The sequence below is a fragment of the Scatophagus argus genome, chromosome 20, assembly GCF_020382885.2.
Source record: "Scatophagus argus isolate fScaArg1 chromosome 20, fScaArg1.pri, whole genome shotgun sequence".
Taxonomy (NCBI): domain Eukaryota; kingdom Metazoa; phylum Chordata; class Actinopteri; family Scatophagidae; genus Scatophagus; species Scatophagus argus.
In genome coordinates this window covers 12,160,226-12,181,886 of record NC_058512.1, presented here as the reverse complement: position 1 = coordinate 12,181,886, position 21,661 = coordinate 12,160,226, and the positions used below count along the sequence as shown (strand labels likewise).

The following is a 21,661-nucleotide window of genomic DNA, read 5'->3' as shown; positions in this document are numbered from 1 at the left end:
AAACTTCATTTACATGTTAGTCCATAGCTCACTGACCACACGTTATAAACGGCATTAAATATGGTAGCAAACAACAGACATGAGAAGACATGAGGTAATTGGAAATGCAGAGGACCATTTTAATAGTTTAGATCGGTAAGACCCAAACTACAGTAAAATACCCTGAAAGAGTAAACAGGAACAAACATTGCTCACTGTATAATATTCTATAAATTATACAAATTTTCCTACTTTCAATAAGCTGATTCCACGCATTTTCACAGCGATTACTACAACTTACCAGCTAAAGTAAATTTATTATAGGATGGAAAAAGTGCCATCAGTCAAGACCCTCTTCAATTAGTGTCATGGCTGAAGACATGAATTGGAGAGCAGAGGAGAAGAGGGAGGGTCTATCTGGCAGCAGCCAGCATCATGCAGGCTGCTGTTATTTCAGTCAATTTGGCAGACAGGAAGGAAGGACCAGACTGTGGTTGTACAGGGCAGCTTTCCACACACTCCAAGATGTCTGCTTCCTATTGCCAATAATACCTCTTCTCCTAACAGCAGCTTTTGATGTAGCTGATAGTTGTAGCAGTGAAGCTGGCTGATTAATTCAACAGAGTGGATTTCCGCAGCTCGCTGCACACGCGTACAGTGCGAGAGAGAAAGGGGGAAATTGAGCAGAGGAAGAGAGAGAGAGAGAGAGAGAGAGAGAGTGAGAGAGCACAGAAGAGAAAAGGAGAAAATGATGGAGGAAGGGTGTTACGGAGGAGGGTCTTCGGGGGTGGGGAGAGTGAGAGGAAAGGGAGAATAGGAAAGAGAGAGTGTGTAGAGAGGTGGGCGGAGGAAAGAGAGGAAGAGAGAGAGAGAGAGAGAGAAAGAGAGAGAGAGAGAGAGAGAGAGAGAAAGACACACGCAGGCCCTGGAGCTGCTACTGATGCTGCTGCTGCTGCTGCTGCTGCAGCCGTTTGACAATTCCCCACCCAGAGAGAGCAGGGAAGAAGGGAGGAGATCAGAGCAAACAAGAAGGAAGGAGTGAGCGACACCTCAGTAAAGATGCTCCTGTGCTAGCCAACACACACGGTAAATACTAACCCTTTATCACCACTCTGCTTCCTCTTCCTCTGCTGCTTTATATCTCTGTCTCTGCTGCACTGTTTGTGTTTGATTTAGCCCTGTTGAGATCCTAAATATAGTGCAGGGGGTTAGCATAGCCAACAGCTGGGGAAAACCTGTCTGTGCAGCTGCTGCAGGAGGAGACAGGCGTCCACAGAGAGGTGAGAGTGGAGAGAAGGATTTGTACATTTTGTCACTTCTGGGACTTAATGAGGAAAAAGCAACATCCATTTCCTCTGTGTCTTGACGGCAGCAGAGCCACCTGTTTGGAGACGTGTGCATGTGTGCTGTGTGTGTGTGTTGAAGGGTGGGGGGTGGGGTTATGGTGTATGAGTCTAATGGTGTGTAGCTTGGAAAGGTTAGTATGTGCATGTGAGTGAGTGAGTGTGTGTATTTTTTTGTAGCGTTTTTGCCTTTTGACTACTGTCAAATTCTGAATACAGTCTTTCCACAGTGCGTGTACACACGCGAGCTTTATTATTTGTAAAACAACGCATGTTGACACACGTTCACATGATCACTTAGACACACCAGGAGAGAGACAAACATGTGGTCCTTTGTCAAACAAATTGATTTTGTGTGTGTGTGTGTGTGTGTGTACTTTGACGTTATCAGCTTTGGTAACCTGAGCTTTTCCTGGTTCTTGCCTGCTGCGGGGTTGCCAGGTGTTGGTGATGAATATTAACCCAACACTTACTCTCCACCAGTTTGTTTATGCTGATGAGGCAAAGTCTCCAGCTAAATGTGTTTTTGTGTTTTTTTGTGTGTGTGTGTGTGTGTCTGTATGTATGCGTGCATGGCAATACAGTGTACATCTACTGTAACCCAAACTAAAACTGTTTGAGAGGAACATTGATTCAATGTTTGGAGACTTCTTGGTGCTGTTGAATAGTTTGGCATCCTAATTTATATGAAAGAGAATAATACATACACTAACGTCACATTTCCAATAAGAAGCATCAGGTTTTTGGGTCCTTCCCTCCCTTGTTGCTGAATCCTGCTCATACTAAATGCTGTGTCTTCATATTTCTTCCAACAACATATTGTTAGTGCTCCTGCAAATGCAAATATATCAGGCATGTGTGCAGAGCTACAAAGCTTTAAAAATTTCAGAGAACTTTGCTGGTTTTGGTTTTACAATTTTGATCACCATGAAAAAAACAAAACCAAAAACAAGACAAAACCCAAAACTTTTACAATAAAAGAAAACTTCACTAGCAGGCAGTGATCTTTCCGTGATAAGTAAATTTTGTTCTATCACTTGTTGTGCGTGGAGCATGTGCGAAGAGTTCTCTTTCTGAGTCCCTTGGATGAGTCGAAATTGGCTGTATCCTATCAAGAGAGAAATCACAGCCAGTCCCATACTGCCAGCCACTCAGCAACTGCTCTTATTCCTCTGTTGGATGTGTTACTATACATGCGCAAATGTGTGTAGGTTAGAATATATGTGGTTCGTACGCCTGAACCATGCATATGTTTGAATATAAGTGTGGGTGGGTGACAGACCAAAGGAGAAACACGGCAGAGGAGAGAGAAGGAATTGGTACATGGACAGCTCTGTTTAAGCCTCTTTTTGCAGCATTTTGTTTTGAATAAGTGGTGTAACTTTGTCTCTCTCTCTCTCTCTCTCTCTCTCTGTCTACTCTCTTTTGTCACTCCCTTTCCATCTCCTACCAAAATCAGGGAGTAGATTTGACAGGAAAAACCTTAAACCTCACTTATCGTGCTCCTCTTTCACCACTCTTCCATCTTCCATCTTCCACTTCTTCATCTCCATGGGGCAGAGTAGTTGTCTGTGCCAGCTGACGTTCAGTGGGATGCCAGAGGGCGAGGGGGAGAGAGGGAGGAAAGAAGATAGGTGAAATGAAACTTGTGTTTTCCGTCTCATGGCTGAGTTCCTCGCTTCTCTCCTGAGATTATCAGTGAGTCTGGCAGCCAAAAACAGCCTTCTTGACTAATCAAAATGTTCCTCAGGATATACAGGCGGCGTGATAATCCCTGAACAGCAGCAGCCTCGTAGGGGTGTGGCAGCATGTATCAGTAGACCGATAGGTGCACTAACATGTGGAGACAGAGTTGTACATGGGTATACCTTTTTTATATGCAAGCATGCAGACAAACGCACATTTGACATACAATCTGGAACACCTGCCTTCATATACACTCCGTCACAGGTTTAAATAGGAGATAAATTAGGCGGCTTTGGTTTGTGGCCCTTTTATGCAGGCTTGCTTTCAAACAATTCAAAAGGCATCAGATATGTTAGATGTGATATTCATTGCTACTTTTTATCATCCTGACACTCCATACCTGAAAGAGAACAGTTTCTATAGCAACCCCATCATCCCCTCCACTACCCTCGCCCCCATCCCTGTTGTGTGTGTGAGTGTACATGCAACCTGTGTAGCTCTGAGTGTGAACACATGCCTGAATATGAGTGAGTACTGTATTGATTGCTAGCATACACGCCGTAAGTGTTGATGTCATTTAGCCAGCAGGAGAAGCAGAGAGGGAAACAATAAAGGAACATTTCTTCCGCACATTTCCTGGCAGCTTTTCAAGATACACAGAAGTTATATTAAAGGAAAGACATAGAGCACCGCAGAGTGGGGAAAAAAATCAAAAAGAGAAGGGTGGGGCAAGGAAGCAAAGTGCGAGGAGGGAGGCACGTGAGTGGTAAATGGATGCCTGATTGAAGTCCAAGTACAAATACAGTTTAATTAAAAATAATCTGAGTAGCAGTTAGTTTATCTTGTCAGGCAGGTGGTGTACTTGCTTCTTTCCAAATGATTCCTCGTCTTATGAAATAAGTGGGTGTCGACTGGGTGATTTTTATTCATGTATATAAAAGGGATGTATTTTAACATATTTTCTCAAACTGTCAGGCTTTACCACATGTACTTCTCCTTTATCTGCCAGCTACATCACTTTTTTCTCAGTATCAGTTAAGGAAAAGAACACCAAGTCCTCTGAATGTTGTCACTAAAAGCCACTATATTATACAATGTCATTTATAGTTTTGGCATACATGTAGGGTAGTGTGGCAGCCCAAACTGCCTTTTCAAAAATATCACTGCCAGGGTAGGTGAGCCCTTTAGCAAAGTATCATGCTGATAAAAGGCCTGTTAATTCCACGGCATTAATTGTCTCCCACTGTCACCTTTAGATTGTTTTCTTCCTCTCTTTCCCCTTTTTCTTTTCCTCTCGTCATCACACTTTCCTCTCAGTCTCTGTCCCTCTAAATAAGTTCCTGATTACACTCTCTTACTTAAATTGTACCTGTCTTGTGCCTCTGTCTTGAGCCCCATTTTCCTTCACTCAACCCTTGCATGCTCCTCTCTTTCTCTCAGTCCCCAGTGTTTTGTGTCTGGAAGGGCTTGAATGATTAAACATAGGACAGAAGCCATTGGTGGACTAAACACCAAGGGCATCTATGGAGGAGGGAAGCAGGGAGAGAGGATGCAGAGAGAGAGGAGTACACAATGTCAGACAGACCTTCCTGTTTGGATACAGATGACATGACAGGACCTGTGCTCCTGTAAGTGTCACCTATTGCTCTGTGCCACTGAGTCCTGCTCACTTGAGACCTAAAACTCGGTCACATGCATCCGCCTTTCAGTGTTACAGGAGCCATTGCAGAATTCTCCATATTTGTACCTCTGAGTCCTGAACAGAAATTCAAGCACAAATACAGGTTAGCAAATACTGGATACAAATTCATCTTGTTGTTATATATAGCAAAATTACAGATGGAAAAACCTTTTTCTACCTAGGTGATGTGAACCAGATGTTCTGTTTCTGCTCTGTAACTTTAGTGTTTTTAAATTCCAGTGTCTCGTAATCCAATTTTTTTCATGGGACACTTTCCAGACATCTGTGAGCTTCACGAGCTGGAAGTCTATGAGAGATTAAACGGGTGTTTTGCGTGTCAAAGGGTAGCGCTGCAGTCATTGTAGCAGTCCTAGTTTTCTTTCTTTTTCCATGTTGCAATGCAGCTGCTTTGTAGGTCTGTTCACAAGGGGAACCATTAAGTAGCATTATAAATATAGAGGACACAGTAAGTAAATATATAAAATAATCAGTGATTGATTTATATAGCACAAATGTTACAAAGTGCTTGACAATAAAATAAATGCTTGATCTTTGTTTTATGCAGGTCCCGGGGAACATGCTTGTTAGTTGACCTGAGAGACTTTAAAACAATTAAGAAATGTACCCAGGGACTTAAATGCCTGATAGATGAAACAAAAAATATTATAATGAATTCCAAACTCTACCGGCAGCCAATGGAAAGATGCCAACCCTGGCATAATGTTCTCCGAGCACCCTTGTCTTTGTAAGTAGATGGTCTGCAGCGTTTTGAAGCATCTGCTGAGGAGTGTGATATACAGGTTTTGTACTGTAGTACCTTAGTTTGTCCTTACATGCCCTTTTTTGTAATAGGATATACATAGAGTAGGTGCCTTTATAGATTGATTTTTTTTTTCCCTGTATAGATCGAGATCGTAAACCCTCATAGAATCCAGTGATGAGGAAACCTCTGCTGAGGCTCTGTCAGTGTATTTCGAGCATACTGTACATTTTTGCGACCGCGCAATGGGGTCAGATGTAAATTATTTAGCACTTGTGCAGTATGTTTTGCTGCAGATTGGGGTCATGTGAGAGTGTATTTGTGGGTATTGTGGGTACTGTGCGTGTGTGTGTGTGTGTGATCACTTGTGTATTCTGAGCATGAAGGTCCATCCAAGCATTATGTGAGCATGAAGGCCCATTGAAGCACATGTAATCCCTAACCAGCTCTTGGGCTCCTCATTAGCATTACACTGATCTTCCTCAGAACTTATTTTCCAGCCCTCTGATATTCTCTGTGTGGCTTGAGGGAACAATAGGTCGTGTTCACATCAACTGTGTTATGTCATCAATGTGACTGGAAGCTTTGCTGCCCACGTCATGGGAGCCCTGTTTCTCCCTCACACTGCCTGCCTGCTTTGTACATACAGTGCACGCACACATGCACTTTACTATGCACACTCCCATGCCTTAATATTTCCTGTGGGGCATGTGCATTCTCCAGAGAGGCCAATGCTTTCCCTGGAGGCCACTCCTTATACAGTACAGCTGGATCACCTCTACATATCTCACATGCCTCAGAGTTAACATGCTCACACTGGCTCCACCTTTCTCTCTGACCTCGTTCAGACCACTTTCGGTTTGGCTTTAGATCCAGTTGGGAGACAAATCGTGCCTTGAATGTCTCATTTTTTGCTAACTGTGGGGAAACGCTGACTGTTACTGCCACTAACGTTAAAGACACACACTCACATAGTGCATTTTTAAGCTTTCCTTGCTGGTATTTGACAGTAATGAAAGAAACATGGGGAAATCTATGCAAGTCATCAGTAATGGTGGTTTTGGATTGAATTCACAGGCAAGTCCACCATCTACTGTTACTACTACTGTTCTATTATAATTGTTTTGATTAATCAGTTGCTTGTGTACTCCAGTACCAAGTGTGTGACATCTTCAGCCCAAAACATAATATGTATATTGTACAATGACAGTAAACAGTTACAGTGGATCTTAGATAAGTCTCTGTCTCTCTCCCTTATTTCCTGTCTCCTCTCCACTCTAGCAATCTAATAAAGGCTTAGAACTAAAGCACACCTGCATGACGGAGGCCTGTTTCTGAAAAGTGACTTATGAGCTCTGCTTTACATGGCAATAGCAAATCATCAGGTTTCACAAATTGTTATCTTTTGCAATTTGCAGATTAATTTTAGAGTCCTGCAGACTTCTTATGTAGTGATCATAATTATGCTGTTTGTTCTGATAAGTGAAAAGTATAAAAATGAATGGGAGAGAAAATCTTTTCATGCTGCAGATTTGGTGAATTCGAGTCCATTGCCTCCAAAGCTTGCCTAAAACTTGAAGACTGTGGGAGCTCAAATCAAACAAGGTATACAATGTGTATATGCATAAAGCACATACACAAGAACAAACATTACACAAATGAAGCAGAGCTCACATGACTAACAGGAGAAGAGACAGTGGAGGTTGAAGAGTGAGGTGAATGAGGATGCGTTCTACACAGAGGAGAAGTTAATCTCTACTGACGGTAGTGCCGGCCTCTCCCTGCCCCTCCTCTGTCTTTTCTTCTCCTTAAAACTCTGGATAGTCTCTGGCTCTGTTAGAGGCATGCCACTACAGTTCACAAGCACACACTCAAGCACACACAACAGGATGTAGATAAACCAGAAAACTCTAGCTGTTTGATTTTTGCTCAAGTAGAAGAAAGCAAAATTCTACACTCCATATAAAAAAAAGGCTCTTTATTTGTGCACGGATTTGAGTTTATTAACACTTTTTGACAAAACAAAAGACTCTTCTTCCCTGGTATTCCTTCCTTTGTGTGTGTGTACTGTATTTCTGTCTGTGCATACAATTTTTGTTGCCACATTGACCTGATGTAGAGTATTTTGAATGTTGTTAATGCTAAATATCCGTGACTGCGTAGGCCGGGTTTCTGTTCAAGCTCCAGTTGATCCACATTATTAAATCTGCAGGAGTGAGTCACATGTTTTATATTAAGACATTTTTTGAAACCTTTATTTACATATCCACTAACAACAGGGGGTTCCCTCAGTTCATTAGCATATTATACATCTCGAGAACTGACGGTTTTAACTCAGCGGAGTGTGTATGTGTGCTTAATACGTGAGGTTATTCGTGCCACATAAATCATTTTTAGGGTTTTTGAATCCCTAAGGTACGGATTAGAGGTCTGGAACATTGTAGATGCACAAAAGCTTAAGGCTAATATATGCCTGTGGATGCTAGTAATGCAGCTCATTCATGCTTGGACACACACACACACACACACACACACACACACACGCACACACACACACACACTCACAAACTACCAACTTTATTAGCCACATTACCTATTGATCACGTTATCATAACGGTCACTCTGAACTGCACGTCACAATGAGCACCAAGATAAGATGAGTAATGCAAGCAGTTGCAGTCCAAAATGGCAGACGTGCACATGACATGGAAATCACCATGTGCAGCTCTTTTAAAGTAGCTGTTTAGGTATCATGAGCACGTTGTAAACCATGGTATTAACAGATTTCATAAGCAATTGATCTCAAAATGCTCCTGAGGCTTGCAGCAGTCCGCCAAAGAAGATGATGTTTGGCTGAAGATTAAGTGGGATTGAAGTCACATGTTTTCCTGTGAAAAAAGCAAACACCTACTAAGCCCTTCAGAGGACAAACTCTGTGTTATATGTCATCTTTTATGCCGCAGTTAAGATCTTGCCAATGCTACGTAATAAATCTTCAAAATGTCCTTCATTTTAATAACCAATTCCTTAAGTGGGGGTGCACAGTGCCAATGCAGAAATGAATTAAAGGTAACATCAACCTTGAAAGAGGGTCCTCTTTTGGATACATTATATTGTTGTTAACTGGTTTGCTATCTACAGTAAAGAATCATGCTGGTAGTTTTGTATGTTTTAGTATTTTCTCCCCAGTCATCACTGAATCATTGCCCGTGAAGGTGGACTCTCTCAGCCTTATAGTCCTGTTTTAACAGCATTTGTCCTGTCTAGATGTAGACCAGTTCAGAAGGGCCCACTTTGGGGAGCTGTCCATGGTCCTGTTCCACACAGTGCTGAACAGGCAGCTGATGTTGCAGCAGTCATGGCACTGACTCTTCTCATAGCAAAGTTTAATGGTTTGCAGTGGATGGATTTATCTGTACAAAATAATCTGATACAGAAGTGTGAAGCCTTTTGTTTGAGGATCAGTTTAAACCACCAGTCTGCGTTGTGCTTAATTTAACTTACAAAGGAAAGCAGAGGGGAGATTTTTCTTCTTCTTCTTCTTATGGGTTGAGAACAAGGTGAGAATCTTCTCTGAGTGGAAAGTACATTTGTTTTCTGTGCCATGATCTCTTTTTCAAACTTTAGAACTCCAGCTGAACTTTTTGCTGTTGCAAAAATGATTGTATGTTTATTTCTGTGTATTCCACATGAAGGCGAAATCTGTGAAGGCTTATTAAAGTTAACGGACACATGGTATATCTCTGTTTGTCTGGGACTTTACTGAAGACAGCAGATGTTATCTGTGTCTTTGCCACTGTGTTCCAAGTGGAACAAAATGTTCCCACTGCAACATCTGATAAATGACGATCCCCCTGGCAGCTTATGGAGAACAAATCCCCCTACCCTCAAGAATCCCATTTAGAGTTAGCAGTAGCCATCATACAAATCTCTGCACCTCAGTTTTTTCGCTTATTCTAATACTTTTACTATACTATACTATATTGAAGTATGTAATTATTATCAGGATTCAAAAACTGTATGTCTAAATTAAGTAAATCCAAGATCATGTCCGTGTAATTACCTGTCTGCTTGCAAGAAGCAAGATTTGAATGTTGCATTTAATACCCATTAACGGCTGTTTTATTGGGTACATCCACAGTTTGAAAGCATTAACATGTTCTTAAATGCACAGTAAAATACTGCATGTTCAGGATTTAAAGCCTTTGCTGCTAAAACCAGCTATGTGGAGAGAAGAAAATTTACACTTGATGAAACAAAGTTGTTGATTTGAATTCTAAGATTCTTCCCTGTCATATTTAACCCAGTTTGAATCAGTGTGATTACATGTCAGGAGATCCAAGTACAAGTGTCAAATTAAATCATTTTCAATTGCGTTCAGCTCCCCTCCTCAGCTTCAGGTAACCAGAAATCAGAAATGCCTGGGACAAACTAAACTGTTAGACTTTTGTTGACCTTGCTGACCAAACCAAAGTAACTTCCTGTCCTAGTTTGGACCAGGGCAAAATGATGTTGTGATGCATGATATTACAATAACCAGGAGCATTGCCCAAATCTAATATGTCATAATTATGTGATTTGTGGTACAGCTCAGCCCCTTCCCCTCCACATGGTTTGACTGCAGAATTGGTTTTGTTTGTAACAAGTGATGATGTTTGTTGTTGAGCATGAAACACTTGGTGACTGCAAAAGCTTTGAAGTACAGAGGCTGTAAAAGCTTTATTTCACAGATCTTCAAGAGGAAAAAGCAAAACATTTGTGCAGCTTGGCAGACAACCTCTTCGGTTTCATGAGCAGGTGCTGGAGCTGCTGCTCTTCTGTCTGGTGTCTGGAGAACCACTCTGTTCAGCTGATCTAAGTAGACTGCAGTCAACATTTGTTGAGGCATCGGCTTCTCATTGTGAGCTTCGCTTCACTTGCCTGGGTTTGCTCTCAAAGGAAACTCGATACATGAGCTGACACAGTAAGGCCCAGTGCTAACCTGCGTTGTCTTTCTAAGATGATCAAAGGTTGATTAGGTTGAAAGTTGATTAAAAATCCATTTCTGAAGCAGAAATCTCCCAAGATGCAAAAATGACCGGGCAAAAACAAAAACTGAAAAAAAATGTAATGTTTTAAGACATGGCAGGAAGTCACTACTACTACCACAACTCTTATAGACACCAATACCACTCACATGTCCATTACCTTCAAAACAACTGGCTTGGCTCCACATTTTCCATTTTTGTGCAAAGCTGAGCTAACAAACATCTGTAGTCTCATATTTAGTGTGAGTGGTATGAGAGTGGAATTGATATTCTCATCCAGCCCTCCACAAGAAACCAAATAAACATTTTGCTTTTGTTCCCAAAATGTCAAAGAATTCCTTTAAAGCTCTCTGAAGTCCAGCCACTTGTGGAAATGTTGCCAATTATTATTTCTGTCTGAAGCAAATGAGAAAATATTACTATTGTGAGCTTATTGATTTATTCCTGAAGAAATATATATTGTAACTAATACCTCTGGTGCAGACACGTTAAACTGGGACATATGAGTCACTCATATGGATGCACAGTAGAGTCTGTGGCTCAGTGAGAGACCAGATTTAGAGCCAGAAGCTAAATTAGTGGGTTTAATGAAAGAAAGATAATCGTGGTGGTGATGGGAGGGAACTTGCATGCATCAGTTTGTACGTGTGTTTGCGTGTGTGTGTGTGAGAGAGCGAGAGAGAGACAGAGAGAGAGTGAAAGGGACAGAGACAGAGATAGATGATGAGAAAAGACAGAAGAGGAAGGAAGAAAGACGCTGTCAGAGCAAATTAGTCATTAGTGGTGTTGAGGTCTCTCCTTCTAGCCTGTCCACTCCTTCTACACGCACATATGGATCTCAGATTTCACAACCACACAGAGATTCACACATACACACATGCATGCCACGCTTGTACTCAAACACTGATTTGCACAGATGTCTTCGGAGTCCTGTAAATCCCCAGTGAACTTGTTTTTTCCTTAAGAAAATACCTAATTATCATATCTTTTATATATTTCTCTGTAAACAGATTTCTCTGTTTATTCGTGCATATTGAAGGCTTAAATTGGCACAGATATGTGTGTGTGTCCCTTGGCTTTACAGTATAGCACTGTGTTTACGGAGTGTTAGGCAGAGCTGTGAATGTGTGATTCACTGGAAGTGGGAGGAAGTGGAGATGCACACATAATTCCTGAAGCCCATAAAAAGCAGCCTTTAAAAGGTCATTGCGTTTTCTTTTTCCGTGTTTCTTTTCTTGTCACGCTCTGGCAGTCACAGCCCAACTCTAAACTTTCCTGCACTTGTCTGCCTTTTGTCATTTTCCCCTCCCTGCTTGAAACTTCAGCCCCCTTCTTTCCAGTTATCTTTACATCCCTTCGAATTCTCTCTTTCTTATGGTGTTAACTACAAGGCCATGTCCTGGAGTGTGAGCGCAGAGGGTGACTGCAGCTGGCACCTCATGATGTACCACGTCTCCATAATTAAAAGTCAAATGCAAAAAAAACATGATCATTTCTGACTGTTACTTTAGCTAGGTGTGGCTCAGCAGACTAACTGCTCTGTGGTCTGCAGAGATCTGCTGTGGCGACAGCGTTACACAATAAGAGCAGCAAGTGAACTCACTCACCAGTCTCTGTGTCTTCCTGTCCTTGTCTGTTCTCTATCTGTGTCTTGGTTTGATTGTGTCTTCCTCTGACAGCCCTGGCTGTCTCTCTGCCTGCACACAAAGAGATGGATGAACCTTGCTGTCCCCTCACTGGTCTGTTTTTCTCCGCTCTCGTCTTGGCTGGGGTTTATTAAGTTCCTCGATTTATAATGATAAATAATAATAAGGGCGGCACGGTGGTTAACACTGTCGCCTCATAGCAAGAGGGTTCCAGGTTCGAATCCCGGTCTGGGCCCTTCTGTGTGGAGTTTGCATGTTCTCCCTGTTCCTGAGTGGGTTTTCTCCGGGTACTCCAGCTTCCTCCCACAATACCAAAAACATGCACATTAGGTTAATTGGCTACTCTAAATTGCCCCTAGGTGTGAGTGTGAGAGTGTGTGATTGTTTGTCTTTGTGTGTTGGCCCTGCGATTGACTGGCGACCAGTGCAGGGTGAACCCCGCCTCTCGCCCGTAGTCAGCTGGGTTAGGCTCCAGCTCCCCCGCAACCCTGACGGATAAGCGGTATAGAAAATGGATGGATGGATGGAAATAATAATAAATATAATAAATAAATAAAACCTGAGACGCACAATCTTTTTCTGATGCAGAAGCTGGCTTGCAAGAGTAGAACTTTTCTTTTCCTTGTATTTATCATAGCAGTCAAGCCCAAGAGAGCATACTGCATACATGTATGGCTGATAGCTGTGCTTTATGGAGCTTGAATGCATCTTTTGCCAGTCAGGTTGTGTTTCATTTACTCAGAAATCTACATTTCTTGCCAGTTAACTTTAAAACTAACACATATTTAGACGATAATTGACTAAATCCTCTTTTGGAGACTATAAATCTACTTATTTTTGTTTAGGGGCAATATTTTTAGATTGAAAAGCCTTGCTGGAACAAAAACACAATTCTGTCTGGCACAACAAACCAAAGCTGCTTTTCATTTAAAGACAAAGCTGAATAGAGAAAAGACTACACTGCAATTTTAAATAACTTATCCATATATAATAAATACTGAAAAGTATGAGCGCAGTGCAAAAGCATGAAGTGGTATTATGTGCCAGGACATGACCAGTCACAGCGAAATCACCCTTGAATGCTCAGAGCTGTGATAGGAGGAGAGCATTGCCCTAGTTTGAGTCTGGCGTAATTATGTAATGCTTGAGTACCTGCAGCACCAGCGGCATGACAACTTCTGAATGTGAATCTTGGCAGTGAAGATTGCGCAGGCAGGAACTGCACACCTCTTTTCAGTCTTTTTCCTGTGATATGCAGCTTAATCTCACCTGGAGCTCGCTGCGATTAACTGACATTAAGCGCTCATTTGCTTATTTTGCATTAAACTTCCTTTCATCTCCTCGGTTTGTTTCGTTTTCCTCTTTCTCTCTCAAACTTTTTGCCACTTCCTGTTCTTCTTTCTCACCACCTCTCAATCCAAGCTTGCTTCCTCTTCACCTCCATCTCTCTCTCTCTCCCCTGGTGTCTTTCTTCCTTAGCTGCTCCCCCCCGACCCCCTCCGCCTCCTTTTTCAGCTCTCCCACTTCATTTCTGATGCCACATACCAAATGGAGGGTGACAGTATGCAGCTGTGGGTTTTGTCCTCCAGACAGCATCTTAAAGAAAAGCTTAGCCCCACACACGAACATGCATACAGATGGAGGGAGGGATTGACACTAACCTGGGTCCTTCATCTGTCACTTATATAATAGTTTTAAGCTGTGTGACTTGCATACATGATGCAGCCAGCCTTAAAAGTCTTTTGCAGTGAGGACGATAACCATAGGATGGTACCAAAATGTGACAACACACACACTAAACTCTCTTTTGTCCCTTGTTTGTTCTTCAGAAAGCAAAACTCCATGCTGCCTTGCAGGAGAAAAATCGTCTGAACCTTGAGCTGATCAGTCACCATCTGAAAGCATCCAAGTATGACCAGGTATGTCATTCACTCATGCAGTGTACAAGCATGTGTTGCAAGGACACACACACACACACACACACACACACACACAATGACGATCAGAGGTGCAGGCCATGATCTATTGTACAATCTGTTGCACTGGTGGTGATCACATGCACAATGTTTTATAAATGACTGCGGCATCAGTCATATGTTGGAGTCTGTGACGCATCCCTGTAGACCAACATACCTGCAGCCTTGTTATCATAGTCACATCCTGTGTGTTAGTGTGTGTTGCCTCTTCATATTCTGTGCGTTGCTTCTTCATGTACAAATGTGCCATTCCTATCCTTGTGTTTACTGGCACAATCAGTCAGAGTCTCCCACTTCACACATGCACACGCAAACAGGCACGCAGGCCCAGACAGAGACAGCCTGTGATGGCGATTAGCTATTCTGGCGCTATTAGTGACTCTCACAGAGCGGGGAACATTTGACACGTGTCCAGGGACTCAGCTCAGAGCTTTTGCTCCACCATTCAACGCAAAAAAAAAAAAAAAAGATGCCATCTGTGCACAGACAAGGTGGGCTCTGAGATGAAAAGGAAGCTGGTCAAAAGTGTGTCCAGTCTTGGCAGATAAAGAGTATGAAAGAACTGTGGCCGGCATGTAAGGGCAAAGACAACATGTAGTGGACTGGATAGAGACAGATTGAAGAAATGAAAGAGGAAAAAGAGGAAAAGCAGAACCTGAATGTGAGAGGAAGAAAAGACAAACAAGAATGTAATCACAGAAAATAATACTTTCTCTGGAGACTATCAAGAGTTCAAGAGAGGTAACTGTGGACAGTTTTAAAAGGAAATGAATTTATTGTGACTCATACTATTTATCTTTTGAGTTGTATTGGGCTTAGTTGGCTTGGGCTTCATGTTCCTCTCAGGATGCTGTGTGTTGACGTTGACAAATTTTAAAAAAGTATTTGAATATTACTGAAAAGCTGAAATAAATTAAATAGCACAACTAAGCAAAGAATATTTATCTTATCTTTTAAAAAATATTGAAATTAACACATGGCTTTATGACTGGTTTTATGTTTGATTGATTGTCTTTCTCTAATCTGCTTATACTTTGTTTTAGTTTCAGAGTTTAGTTTTCATATGAAGCATCTTTGCTCTCTCTTAATAAAATGTTTTATTATTATAGTTTGCTTGGAAATAATTATTTAATGCTGTTTTTCATATATGATTTAGCTCAGACGGTGGCTTCAGAGTCCAGCTCCAGTTGTAAATTCACTAATACGAATTTAACGAGCTCATCTGTTGTTCGCTCAGCTCTTCTGTTAGTTAATGAGATGATTGGTGTGTGGCTGAGGGCTGGTTCCGCTCGATCCGACGGGGCCACCTTTAGGGAGTCCAGCTTAGCTCGAGGCCTCTGACTGAGGAACAAACGAGAGGCAGAACGCTCAAGTCAGCAGCTCTGTCTTATCAAGGCTAAATGGAAATGCGCTGATTAATTTCTCCTCTGACTGTGAACTCCCCATCAACCCTCCAGCAAAAAAAAGAAAAAGAAAAAAAAAGCATCCTCTATTCATAATTGTAAAAAGTAGGTCTGCTGCGAGAACAAACCTCATAAAAACTGAATGTTTGGTACCCTCAGAATTGTGGTTACATTTGGAAACTCTTCAAGTAAAGGGTATTCCTTCACTTTGTTGTGTTGTTCTGCCTTGTGTGCCCTTTTGTGTCTTGTTGACACAAGAAAAAATCTTTTTCTTCATATCGTATGTGGGCTCTCTGTTCATTTAGGTGTGTTCGGACTACGAGCAGCTGAGAGAGACCTTTGCTGTAGTGAGCCAGGAGAGAGACGTGGCCCAGCAGCAGAAGAGCCAACTTCAAGAAAAGGTGGAGAACCTGGAACAGGTTCTAAAGGTGAGACATCCCCCCATTTTTGTTTGCTGTCATCCCATCTTTCTCTTCATCCCTCTATCTGAGTGTTTTTGTATCTCCTCAATGAACAAATTTCTCTTCTCTATCTACAGAAGGGTGATTTAATTATCTGCAGTTGTGGATTCAATTATATAAATTAATGTAAATTTTGTCCAGGCTTCCTCATTGTTTTCCTTTGGTGGAGAAGACCACTGAGCAATCAGTCTCTAAGCATCAAGTCTTTAATCATTTCTCCTCCTTTCCACCCAATCTGTGTGTCGACTCTTTCATTCACACAATGTATATCTCATTGCGTTTCTATTGCATTCCCATCTTTACTCATTTATCCCTTGTTTTCTAAATTTGGAGATGTTTAAAGCCTGAATCTTCCTGGAAATATTTCTTGTGTTTGTTTTCTAAGAAACCTTTCGAAGAAAAGTGATGCAACTCACAAGGTGAAATGTCATCGTTTCATGGAGAGGCTCTTTTTTCACTGTGTTATGGTCTGCCAGTAGTAATCAGACACAGTCTCACTGTGCTGTGAGAGGCACTCTCATTACAAATCCTCGCCTCCCCGCATCCCCTATTGATTGTCTGTTTGTCAGGATATTTGAGAGAGAAATGTACCCATCTGAGAAAAACTGACCTGCTCCCTAATACAGCAAAACAAAGTTTGTCACTTTCTCATTGTGTATTGATTATGAAGACAAAGAGAGTATTTGGAGAAAATTACACTGGGCGATGTGGGTGGAGAAAGCAGAGACAGAGGAAACACAACATGAAAAACCATGAAAAGACAGACTTTTTAAAAGAGGTCTTCAGTCAAAACTAATGAGGTACTGAAAATGTCAGTGGTTTCAAAGTTATATAATCATTTCTGAGGGGCATTAAGTGGTAAATATCACCTGTCTCAAGGATCTCTCTCTCTCTGCACAGTGTTGTACACAAATGCTCTTTTTTGCCGCATCATGTCTTCCATTGAGGCTTCAGTAAAAGGAAAGGCCAGGAGCTTGTGCGCAAAGCAGGATGTTAGTTTAAATGTCTGCTTCTGTTTCAACATCACATCACAGGTTGTTTGTTGAAAATTTAGGTCAGTTCCTCAAATCTGCCTTGAATGTGCAAGGGTTAAAAAAAATAGTTTTCACTCAGGCTCCAGTGACAGCATCTCAGCCAGCCCAGTGCTCTGCAGCTTAAAGCTTCTCTCTGATTATGCAAAACAGTGGCTGCCTGCTCAGGACACCTCGAAGCCACTCCAGGAGGTAAAGAGGCTTTTCTTTTTTTTCAAGGCAGAGAGAACACAGTGAGAAAATGATGAATGTCAGGGCTTTTTTAAGCTGTCTTTTCCCTTTAAGCCTACAGAAACATCTTAAGGCCTTAACTCTCGTTTCTGCAAGATGTGGCAGCTGGTCGTGACTCAGTGGTTAGATACTATATAGTCATGACTTGGCTAATTTAGGAAAGGGTAGATTTGGGATCAGTGTGGGTGACCATGTGTGGCAGCTTTGTCTGAGTCAGTTCAGAGTCTACAGTAAGTTGCTTCTGATAGATATACTGTTCATTTCATTATATAAAAAGCTCATGCTGTACTTTCACAGTGAACTCAACACTTGTGCAGTTGAGATTGCAATATTTGGAATAGTTTGAGATCTTAGGAAATAGGCTTATTTGCATTCATGTCTGTATAGTAAATATGAAGGTGCAGTGAGCAGTCAGTAGCTTAGCTTAGCATAAAGACTGAAAACATTTGGAAACACCTAGGCTTGCTCTGTCTGAGGTTACATCAAATCCACCCACCAGCACATTCCATTACTTGTTTTTTTAATAACTGTGCCAACAAGGCTGTAGGAAGTCATTATTACTCATCAAGACATAACCAGACACATTATGCCCTGTAAATACACATGCTGATGTTTGTAAACTCTGGTTTATGTACAGATTAAACAACAAGTGAGCTGCAGAGGTGCTGATTTTGTTACCTTTACTAATACTTTATTGTCACATGCACAACAGTCTTTCTTTTTTCTAATCTTTATTCTAAGCTAATAATAGTAAGCAAATAATCAGCATTTTCCAAATGTCAAACTACTCCTTTAATATAATGACTTGGTTTCATTTGTAAATTACTTAGTTTATAATATTTTGACAATCCTGGTGTCACAAACGTCTGCATTCACCAACTTCAGAATGCAGTTCCTTCAGCCTGTCATTCATGGACTGGTTTCAGTTTCCTCAAAGGCTTGTTGCCAAAGTGGTAGCCAGCCCCCAAGGTCAAGGTTAACAACTGCATTATTTGAATAATTGTTCAGGCTTTCTGTCACCATCAATACAGAAGGATTGTGGTTAGGTATCTCTTTTGGGATACTGTCAAAAAAAATCTCAAAGTAACACCCTTCAGCGTAACCACATCTTCTCCCTCTCTCTGCAGCATATGCATGAGGCTGTAGAGCTGAAGCAGCAGCTGCACATAGAGCATGAGCAAGCCTTGGTGGCCCTTCACACCAGGCAGAGGGAGATCAATCAACTGCAAAAGGTATGGATAAAAGCAAAAATAGAAAATTGGTCATTGAAAGCTTAATTTTTATACTTTTGACAAGATCCTCCTGGGTCATTGGGTTTGTAACAAGAGAACTGAAGAACTGAAGCTCTTTGTTCAGTGGTTGATGTGTCAGTAGGCAGTTTGTGCTGAATCAGTGTCATAGAGTCGCTGCTACTGTGTTAGGAAATATAAACACCTCATAAGCCTATTCAGAAATCAGGAGATTTTGTTAGAAATACAGTTTCAGCTTGTAACACCTTTCATGTTGACTGATAGTGTGATGAAGTGCTCTCTGCTAAAAATGTTGCCTTTCTAGTTGTTGATATATTTATACCTTATGAACATCTTTCAGTGTGCAGGCATTTCTGGTGCCTTTTAAGATCGGGCCATATTCTTCAAATGCCAAATCACAAAGGGGACACGTGGATTTAAATTACATGTGCTTTGGTCCAAGTTTGGCCCACATATGTTGTTGAAATTAATGTTGTATATTTGAATTTAAGAGTCTGTGTCAATTTTGACCTCATCACGTATTAAATACACGCAGTCGTCCTCGTGTTCAGCATTTTTAGAACCTACATTTTTATTGTTAAATGAGTGTGGTTTCACACATGTAATTTTTTGTATCATTGTCCTGTTGCAGTCATTTTTAATTTTTGCATACTATACAAAATCAGAATCTTCTAATTGCAATGATGTAAATCTTCTCAAAGTGCTTAGTGGATTAGACCACTCAGGTTTTGATATGGATCATAAAAGAGCTGAACAGAAAATATGTGAGGAGTTTCTGTTAGTCCCCTGTATGTAACAGCCTACCATACAGTATTGGTAATATTTGTTCAAATAGAAACAATTAACAGTCATAAACATATCCAAGCAGAGGCTAAGCATACTACAAGGACAAAAGTATTGGAACATCTAACCTGCACACCAACAGGGACTTTAATGACTTCACATTCTAAACACACAGACAGCTTTGCAGCTATAACAGCTTCCACTCTTCTGGGAAGGCTTTCTGTGGGAATTTTTGCCCATTCATGCAGTAGAGCATTTGTGAGGTGAGGCACTGATGTTGGAATAAAACACCTGACTCACAATCTCTGTTCCACGTCATCCCGGAGGTGTTGGATGGGATTGAGGTCAGGACTCTGTGTGGGTCAGTCAAGTTCTTCCACACCAAACTCATCCAACCATGTCTATATGGAGGTTGCTGCATGGGGCAAAGTCATGCTGGAACAGAAAAGTGCCTTCCCCAAACTGTTGCCACCAAGTTGGAAGCATAGCATTGTCCAAAATATCTTGGTATGCTGAAACATTAAGAAGGAAGCCCCTGACTTCCTTCACTGGATGTAAGGGGCCTAACCCAACCCCTGAAGAACTTCGCCCATACTTTTGTCTATATAATGTATTTTTTAGTGTAGGTTTTTAAAACAGAAAGCTGCTTGTACATTAACAAGAGCGTAGGCATCTCTTCAAGTACCAGTGCTGTGATCAACCAGTGAGTCTCTGCCAGGCTATTGACTTGACACTATGTCAGCTGTGTGCTGTCTATTCTACCTCATGGCCTGTGATCACAGTGTCAGCTGTCACTGCGTGTTTCTGCGTGTTCTCTGCAAGCTCAGGTTCAAGTTGACCAAGAGCATGAGGCAGCAGTACACCTGTTAGAGGTGCAGTAACATTAACAAACACAGACCTTTACCCAGTGAGAGATTTTTGAAACACTGTGAACTTCACGGTGATTTCGGAAAGAGGCTGTTAAAAACAGGTTTTTCATTTCTAGCTGTAACTGTTGATGATGGTGTCTTTGACAAACCAGTCAGCATTCTCACCATTTAGTAGTCCACATAGACAACATGTAAATAAAGAGAAAATGTGTTCTAGACAGCTAGTTGGTTGTAAATATTATGTTTCAATTTTATTCTAATAAGTCTGTTTGGATGCCAAGTCTAAAGACTTGTTCTTCACTTTCAGTGTCACAGTAATGTCCATCACGATTAACAAGTGTGTGTGGCAAACATTATGCTATGGCAGGTAACAAGTTTGACCTCGTTTGCTCTGGTAAAGAGCAGGACAGGGCAGCTAACATTTGTTTAAACTCTCATTGCACCCATGACCACATTCAACACAGTGGGGACATAAAACACAGTGGATATACTAGTGAGTGACTGAGTTTTAGTTTTGTTTTTTATTTTTTTTTTTTTTATTGTAACCTGTCACTCTGAAACTAACTAGTTTGTTAGCGATTTCATACTTGGCTTTGAAATTTAATATCTGATCACTCTATGTAGTAAGCTAGTTTGCGGACTAGCAGGCATTCGCAGGTTATATTCAATCAGATAAACACATTTTTAAACCACCAAACCTTACACATTTGCTCTTGTATTTTTGATTTGCAGACAAGAGCTACCGGTATGTCTGAAATCACTCACTATTTTCTATAAATACAATATTTACTTTTCATCATTTTAACATCCAAATTCTGAGCATGAAATATACTGTATGCATGGCAGTATATAGTTTAAAAAGGAAAAAGTAGTGACCTACCATACTTTAAAAAGCACATTAAAATCCATTTCTTTTATTTGTTTTCTCTTGCTTCCCCTTGGTATTATACTTCTTATTTTCTAGGTTGTACAATTGCATTTGTACTGTATATTTATTGTTTGTGTCTTATCTCCCTCTTCCCCCTTTTCTTCTTTATTTTCTTCCATTATTTATATTCCACCGAGAGTAAACTGGCTTTTTCCTGTCCAGAAGTAGTTGTGAACAAATGCTGTGATACCTTGCAGGTTATTTAATACTCCACACCAGTTTGTGACTCATACATAAGAGAGTTTAAAACAAACTGTAGCTCAACTTCTGTCCACAGCCATATTCCTTCCTCTTCTTCTCTCTTCCTGCAGGTTTTCTATACCGTCGTATATTACAAACGTTTCTATCACTGTAGTTGCAGACTCACACATTGCATTAATCTCATTAATCCTACATCTAAGCTGACCTTGAATACCTTTATAAGTTTCCCCATGATGAAATCACTGACCTGCTGTGTTTCATCACAGCCTTTAAGACGCTTGTCACCGGCTCATCTACTCAAAATTATTTTCTCGTTTCACTCTAAATCCTTTTGTCAGGACAGTAGTGTGTAGACTCTTTTGAGTGTAGTTCAAGTGAGGTCATGTTATTATCCATGTGAAGCACT

At 41.1% G+C, this 21,661-nt stretch overlaps 1 protein-coding gene across 1 annotated transcript in view; it reads left to right on the top strand.

Annotated features, from left to right (window-relative positions):
* The window catches only part of rimbp2a (RIMS binding protein 2a), a 57,112-nt gene that overhangs the window by 15,788 nt on the left and 19,663 nt on the right, over window positions 1–21,661 (top strand). The window contains exons 4-6 of the mRNA XM_046375632.1: window positions 13,952–14,041; window positions 15,807–15,929; window positions 18,352–18,456. Coding sequence (XP_046231588.1) covers window positions 13,952–14,041; window positions 15,807–15,929; window positions 18,352–18,456 — 318 coding nt within the window. The remainder of the gene's footprint in view (window positions 1–13,951; window positions 14,042–15,806; window positions 15,930–18,351; window positions 18,457–21,661) is intronic.